This window comes from Schistocerca nitens, chromosome 4 (genome assembly GCF_023898315.1).
Source record: "Schistocerca nitens isolate TAMUIC-IGC-003100 chromosome 4, iqSchNite1.1, whole genome shotgun sequence".
Taxonomy (NCBI): Eukaryota; Metazoa; Arthropoda; class Insecta; order Orthoptera; family Acrididae; genus Schistocerca; species Schistocerca nitens.
Genome location: NC_064617.1, coordinates 198,539,337 through 198,547,271, shown reverse-complemented (window position 1 = coordinate 198,547,271; position 7,935 = coordinate 198,539,337). Strand labels below are relative to the sequence as shown.

The window sequence follows — 7,935 nt, the reverse complement described above, 5'->3', positions numbered from 1 at the left end:
CAGTGTTTTTTGCAGCAGCTGACAGTGCAGGCGAGGCACAATCCTTCGGTGACTTGGCACATGGATGAATCTCATTTCAGGCCCAGACGGATTGCAGCACCAAACATCACAATAAAATTCGCCACTGTCATGTACAATGTCGGTTATCCTTTGGCATCTCTTCCACCAGGTTCACAGATCCCGAGGACAGCGCAGCCATAGCAGCCGCCAGAGGGTGTCATCACAACACTGCAGGATGACCACATTGAGACGGAGCCTTCACTGTCTCCCCCTCCTCTCGTCCTACCGATGGAGCTGGACCAGCCCACGCCGCAGCGGCCAACACCTTCTACGCCTTGGTATGGGCCTCAGGATGTGGACGCGTACACTTCCGGGCATTTTCCAGGGCATGTTTCCACCAGAACAAAGGCTGAATGGTGGGATGTGACCTGAAGTCTGACAGCCCTGCAGCCACAGCTTCCAGTCCATCAGAGCATCCACACTCCGGCCTCTCCCCACCTGTTATCGTGCTCCACATACGACAATGGTCTGTTGCTTTGAGGAGGAGGGGGGCGGGGGAGGGAGGGGGGGGGGGAGAGGAAAGTCACGGTGTAAAGTCAGTGCCGGCACGCCAGTCGGGAACGAAAGAGAAGATATGGCTGTGAGAAGAGGCCAGCCAATCACTCGATGACCGACCGACCTTCCTGCAGAATGACAATGCGACAGCAGCAGCCCCTAGGTAAAGAGGACATAAGTGTCGCACCCAACTGGTGACCAGCTCACTTCGATAGCAGCTTCAATATTAGCCACTTCATTAGTGCTCTCTACATAGCACAGATTTGTGGTTGTCTATTCTGAATATGACTGATTGCTTTGTATGACACCCTTTGCTTGCAACACACCTATCGAAGTTAAGTATTGTATTGTCTTGTTGTAATGAAACTCATTAATACGAGTTGTTTGATTGCTTGTCTAACAAACCAAGTATGCAAGATTCATAGACACAACAATTTGAATTTATTATTTTAGGCTAGGTTTCATACTTTCTGTACACACTACCATGTACTATGCCCCTTCCAAAACCATGGCAGAGGATTGTTCAATTTGCTCCACTCTTATCAAGGTGTTGCCTCTCTACAGTACCCACCTGATAAATATTCACTGCATGCAGTACCCTTCGCAACATTCACTCAGACGTTGGGTCAGGTGGACTTGCATTCACTGACTGCAGCAATTTCTTATGGATTTGAAACCAATTATCATAGGGGTGACTAATATATCATCCAGTGAGCTTATACAAGAATAGGGTCATTCCATCTGAAGTGTCCACATTTTTCAAAAGTTACCTGCTCTTCCATTTCTGCTTTTGTCTAAGTTTACTGTGGGTACAGATAGACCACAGAAATGAACTCATGCAAAATCTGAACACACTGGCCCTATAACTGAGAAGCTCTTTAACAATGGTGGGGTGAAAGTGAGAAAACGCCAATGTTTGAACCCTTGTTAATACTAGGGGAACAGCAACCAGGAACCTCTTGTTTTCGGATTCTATACAATTTTTTTCCCTGAATCAGAAGAACAAAGTGTGGCAATGTGTAAAACACTTTGTGAGACAGTCTAAATGAATCGAAGAACCCGAAAAAACCTGCAGAAAAAACATTAAATATTTTTGGTTGTCTCTGGAGTCATATATCTCTGGAAGAGAAAATGCAAAAGAACTACAACTTGGCACATACATTAACGGCACCTGGGGCAGGACTGTATCAGTACATCTTCCTCCCTAAGCACTTATTGTGGATTGTACTCAATCAGAAACACCATTGCCAAATATAAAACTGCAGAAAATGAGCCAAGATCTGTTGCAAATATTTCAAAATGGTTGCTTTAGAAGTTCTTTTTTTCAGCATCACTGGAAAGATCATACTTTTCTCCACTAGAAACATCTTGTTGTATCTTAAAGAGTCAATTCAGTGAAGGAATGAATGGTAAGGTTGAGTATCAACAAAAGTCATATGCAACCTGCTAACATTGCAAGATGCTAAAGCTTGCTAAATGCACAGTGCCAGGTCAAGCAATAGTGATGATAGGTAAACTGATGCCAGGAAACAGAAGACAAAAAAAAGCTATAAGAAGAACGGTTTGCATTTGACCATACTTTAGATGGAATTTGCAAAAAAATCGCCAATTTTTAGAAATTGAATTGAATCACATTCAAGTTGCCAGGTTTCAAATGATACAACTTCTTTTGTGGCCTCTGTTTATTAGTCAGCTGTCACCAATGTGGCATGTCAGTTTTAAGCCTTATTCCTGGCCAATACACTGCCTGTACCTACAAAAATCACTGGTGGATTGGTAACATATGTGAAGTTGATATTGAAGAACATGATGCCCTAGCCAAGTTCATGCACCCTTTTGGGCCAGCTTGCTCATTCTATTGGCCTGAAAGAGAAGATAAATGTTGGATTTTTGAACAGCACATCACCATGAATGTTGCAGCACCTTCAACAAGTAGAACAGTATAATTTTCGAGAAGACATATTGAACAGTATTGAAGGAAAATTTAATTCCATGAAGCAGTAATTTTAAATAGCACTGGCTTGGAAACCAGCATGACCCACATATCAGCTTGAGAACCATGACAAGAAACCTAACTGAGGCTTTGGAACCTCTATGAAGAAACCAATAAATATGGCTTGGGAGCCAAGGCTAGAAATACAATTGAGTCTTTGGAACCTTGATGAACAAACCAGCAAACAGTGCTTGGGAACTACAGCTAAAAATCCAATTGAGGCCTTGAAATTTCAATGAAGAAAGCAACAAAGATGGTTTGGGAATCAACACAAGAAACCCAACGGAGGCTTTGGAACCTAGATGAAGAAATCAGCAAACATGATCATCTATATGTAACAGGACCACAAATGTTTGATAACGACATCATGCCTATCTTGCCTTTTCAAGCATACATGGTCACTACCAGGAAAGGGACAAAAACAGACTAAATTAATAGTTTTGAACTGCAGGAGTCATCAAATTTCCATCGTTTTCATGGCTAGCCTATTGGAATGCTAGCATTATCTACCAGTTGTCATTCTTGCTTGTCTTGAAGCTATGGGTTCAGCAACCCGTACCGTGTTGCAATCGTAACATATTATACATGACTTTTGTTGACTTTCAGCCTCATATTTGGTCCCAATGCTGAACTGATTCAAAGATCCAACAGGATGTTGCTAGTGCAGAAAATTTGTTCTTTACAATGGTGCCAGGAAAAGGATTTCTGAAATGACCCTTTTGCAATGTTTACATTTGAACTTGACTCATTTACTGTAATTTTAAATTCGACATCATGTTTGTGATTGAGTATAACAAAAAATAACTGGCTATGCAGGAACGTATGCTAATAGAACATGTCCCAAATATTGTTAACAAATATGTCAGGTCCCTTTGAATTTTTTTCTTTCTGACATACCTGACCCCAAAGAGGTTTGAATCACTTTAATGCATTTTGTTGGTTCACGATATTCTTTACATTATCACACTGCATTTTTTTCTGATTCACAGCCAACAGTTGTACAGGGCTTGAAGTAAAGGGTTTCCTACTTACTTTTGTCTTGTAATAAAAGAGCTTCAGACATTGTGTTGTGTTTATTTTAATGCACATTCATCAGCAAACCATTCATATATTACTCATATACTTAAGCTCATGATTTAATATTTTGCACAGATTTATTTTTGGGATAGGTCTCCACTCACAGCAAATTTCAGGAAAATTGAAGCTCAAGGAGCAGGAGGCCCATTATCATTTGTCATGGAATGACTCAATGGACAAAGAAACATATATCACAAGACACAATCATAAGAGAGATTCTGCGCCACTACACAACATACAGAGAGTAACATTACAGTTATGAAGACCTACAGAAACTGTGACCCCTTACAGAAATTTATCTTGAAATCAAATATACATTTCCAAAGCCAAGAAATAATTGTAAGTTATACATACAATTTTCATGGCTGCCAGTCACACATAGGGATACACAAATATATAAGCTTGAAAGATATACAATAAACTGCAACAGTATAAAGCTACCTTAAGATCAATTTAAATAGGTTACAAAAGCATACTAAGAATTCCGTCAAAGTAATTTGAATACCATAAATAGTGAACAAATGACTTACATCTAGAACAAATGACCTATATCTAGCAGTTAAATTTATTGTGTGCCATTTAATGTCTCAAACAATACAATATGTGAGCACATATACGAGGTGATTATGGTGGTTGGTTGATTTGGGGGAGGCGACCAAAGGTGATTATGTGATAACGTTACAAACTTGCAGGGACGATGGAGAAGGATAACTGCACAATTTGAGATAAGGGATCCTGGTCCCCTCTGACAGTGTATCTCTTCTGTACGATCTTTGCTTTCCATGTTTTGAGAGTAGATGATATGGATTGATACAAGAATAACTTGTTGTATAGTAAACATGGGCACTAAAACGCATACCTTAGCAGTATGCACACTTTTTCAGTACAAGAGATGTGTCTCGCTGTAGTAAAGGTAAACAAGTATTCATACATCTTACCCCATGCACCTTGGAGCCCATGTTTACTGGGCATTTTATCTTGTTTTGGTCAATACTACCACCTCTCAAAATATTGAAAGCAAAGAGTTTGAAGTGGAACAGATCTGTTCACATTGTTGAAGATGCTCACAGCTCTTCAGGTACTGTTTTGCGTTTTAGAGCCCATGTTTACTGAGACCTTTTTGGTCCTAGTATTGTGTACTTTCAACTGTAAGCATTTACGCCGCTAATTATGATACATCCTGGATGTGTAGACAGACTTGTAAATGTATGTACTGTATGCGTGAGTAAATGTAAAATACTCTGACAAACCCAGATGTATAAAAACTCATGTATAATTTGAGGACCACCACTAAAAAGTTTCATAAGTTTTTGCTTTATAAATTCAGATAGTCACAGAATAGGAATATTCTTATCTCTGTTTGTTACGACCGCGGGTCTATAAATACCAATGCCACAGTCTCCAATACTTTCCTTTCGCTACAGTAGTTGGCCGTCACTGAAACATCTGTTTCGTAAAGGCATACAATTTATCTAGGGCAGAGCTCTCCGGCTTTCCTTGATGCACTTGGCACGCAGCAAACTTCTTTGTTTGTTAGTGACATGCTGTTGATTAACTCTTTACGCGCAGCTAGCTTCGATCTGCTCGATGAACTCTTCTAGCAAATCGTGTCGGATTTGCTTCAGATCGTTCGAATTGATGCCATAACAAAGACCACACACGTGATTGCTACACGCGCTCCACGGGAGCATGTATGTTAGCATGATTTAGTAATTAAAAATCAAACAAGCCTCAAACGGTTTGTGCCCTTCAAGTTCTCGTGTAAAACTGCGCTAACGGTGTTTGGCATGCTTGCACGATCACTTATGTGTATCAGGTTTGCCGTTAACGTACATGACATGTAGTTTTTGTTACAAACAAAATCGATCACGCCTCAAGTAGTTTCTTCAGCGCAAATACTAGAGTAAAATTGTGCCACCGATGCTAATGCGCGCTCCTACCAAATGCCTGAGCAACCATGCTTGACAAGTTTGCTGTTGTTTCGTCCGTTTCTCACGAACTTCTCAGCAGAACTTCTACACACAAGAGAAATTCATAGTACAATGATTTCCAATTGGTCAAACTAATCCTGTCATAATACCACTCCCCCACCACCACACCACGGCTAACTTCACGACTTTGTGCATAAAATAAAAATGTATTTTCACACAGTACTAGCAGTGGCAGACATATCTACAGCACCCACTTATTTATTAGTATTTAAGAACATTACTTCAGAAACCCAACAGACATATAATAAAACGGACTAACATCACCGTTACGTACACCTTTTAACATACCATCGGAAATATCGCCAAACTCGTGCACATGAAAACCATGTTTTCCCTTGTCCAAGCCTTTAATTTCACCAGTTATTTCAACAGGCGCACCTTCTTTCTGTGAACAAACGAAATTCGTCATACAATAAACTATGTCAAATTATTATTACGACGGTACCGGGCTGTAATTATTCCCGCGATACCTCTTGATGAAAACGGATTAATCCGTTCACCACCTCTCCAATCATAACACACACTGCTTTTAGAGACATATTGTAGTAATCCGATACTGTTGCAGGAACGTAGTAGGCGAAGTTCGCAAACGACTCTACGCGATAACAAACGCCACTCTCTCGTTCTCGTCTTAACAATGGAACTCACATAAAAAACTTGAAGCACCAGTGACCAAAGTATATGTTCTGTAATAGTCATGGAGGTATACGATAATAGTCGACAACTGATCTGTCTATGTCCTTCAAACCATTATATGCACAGTGAAAATTAGGATTGAAACTCACGTTAGAAATATTTAATTTGTTTCAGTTGATAATTAACAGTCTTATAACTTATGATACGAAACCCAAAACATTTTTTTCATGAACCCATTAAAGTTTGAGCTTTTAGAAGAGTGATAAACATTCTACAGGTAAGCCTAGTTTACACGACGACATTGGGTTGCGACACTCGTTGAGTGGAATGAGTTACACGCAAGTGGTTTCATATATAACTGTAGACATGGCAACACCGGTATACACTTCAGTTTCGTCGTTTTGCCGGTCCCTGAGTCGTGTCTGAAATGAAAGTTTAGGCAGCGGCATGTCGCACGAGTTGTGATGGAGTTAAAGCTTGTTGCGTGGAATCGCTGCATAAGAAAAATAAATAAATAAATAAGAAACGTGTTTCGATTCGTGACTGGATGAAGAAAAGACGTCAGCTCGGTAGCTCCACTGTGAAACTAGTGTCGCCAAAGTTGGAACACGCCGAAAGTGTTTAGTTTCACCAACGAGTTGCGCAAACGCGTGGCGCGCATGCGCAGTGGCGGGTAGCGCAGTTGCCTACAACCTAGTGCCGTCGTGTAAACTGGGCTATAGATACGTACTCAATTTCACTTTGAAAGAATCTAAACCAAAAGCATATTCTGCAACCCAAAGAAGTTTATTAAAACTGTGACACAGAACACAAAAGTAGACCTGAGTTGCACACTGCTAACATGTTAGTGAATTGCTTACACAGTGACTACTCATTGTTCGCAGAAAATTACACTGCAGACAGATAATGCTGCAAGGAATCGAATATTTGTGTACTGTACATGCAAACGTATCTGCTAAGCTATCATTGCCTTTCTGTAGCTCACAAGAGACAAGACATTTGAATATGGAACTGAAGTAATAAGTTCGTAACAGGTGGTTATAATTCAAATACAGCTACGTAAGTCCATTGTGGGATGTACTAGTAGTGGGACAAGGTCACTCTCCATTGTTAACAAATTTATTCAAGATAGTGGATCCAAGAAGGCGGCAATAGATATGGCAACGTCGCAATTACGTCATGGCGGGAAGTTCAAATTTTGGCAGGAAAATAGGTCAATTGGGCTACCTATACTAACCTAACCCCTCCCCTCCCCAAGAAAATTGCGGGGAGCTCAAATTCCAGCAGGACAATGTAACACACCACGGCTACCTCCATTAACCTAAGAAAATGGCTGGAAAATAGGTCACTTGGGCTAACTCCACTAACCAAAGTCATCCGACCGCCACCTCTTCCTAGGAACTGGCGGTTCAAAAATGGTTCAAATGGCTCTGAGCACTATGGGACTCAACTGCTGAGGTCATAAGTCCCCTAGAACTTAGAACTACTTAAACCTAACTAACCTAAGGACAACACACACATCCATGCCCAAGGCAGGATTCGAACCTGCGACCGTAGCGGTCGCGCGGTTCCAGACTGTAGCGCCAGAACTGCTCGGCCACCAGCGGCCGGCAGGAACTGGCGGAACAAGGACTCAGACTATGGTGGATAGGACAGATGTAGATCTTTATTTTCAGTCTCTGT

The 7,935-nt window shown here is 40.9% G+C and overlaps 1 protein-coding gene across 1 annotated transcript in view; it reads right to left on the bottom strand.

The window, feature by feature from the left end:
• Window positions 1-6,155, bottom strand: part of LOC126252051 (superoxide dismutase [Cu-Zn]-like) — a 76,413-nt gene extending 70,258 nt beyond the window's left edge. Inside the window, exons 1-2 of the mRNA XM_049952847.1 lie at window positions 6,087-6,155; window positions 5,905-6,001 (exon numbers count right to left, since the gene is read on the bottom strand). Of these exons, the coding sequence (XP_049808804.1) occupies window positions 5,905-6,001; window positions 6,087-6,155 (166 nt within the window). The remainder of the gene's footprint in view (window positions 1-5,904; window positions 6,002-6,086) is intronic.
• Window positions 6,156-7,935: the final 1,780 nt, after the last annotated feature.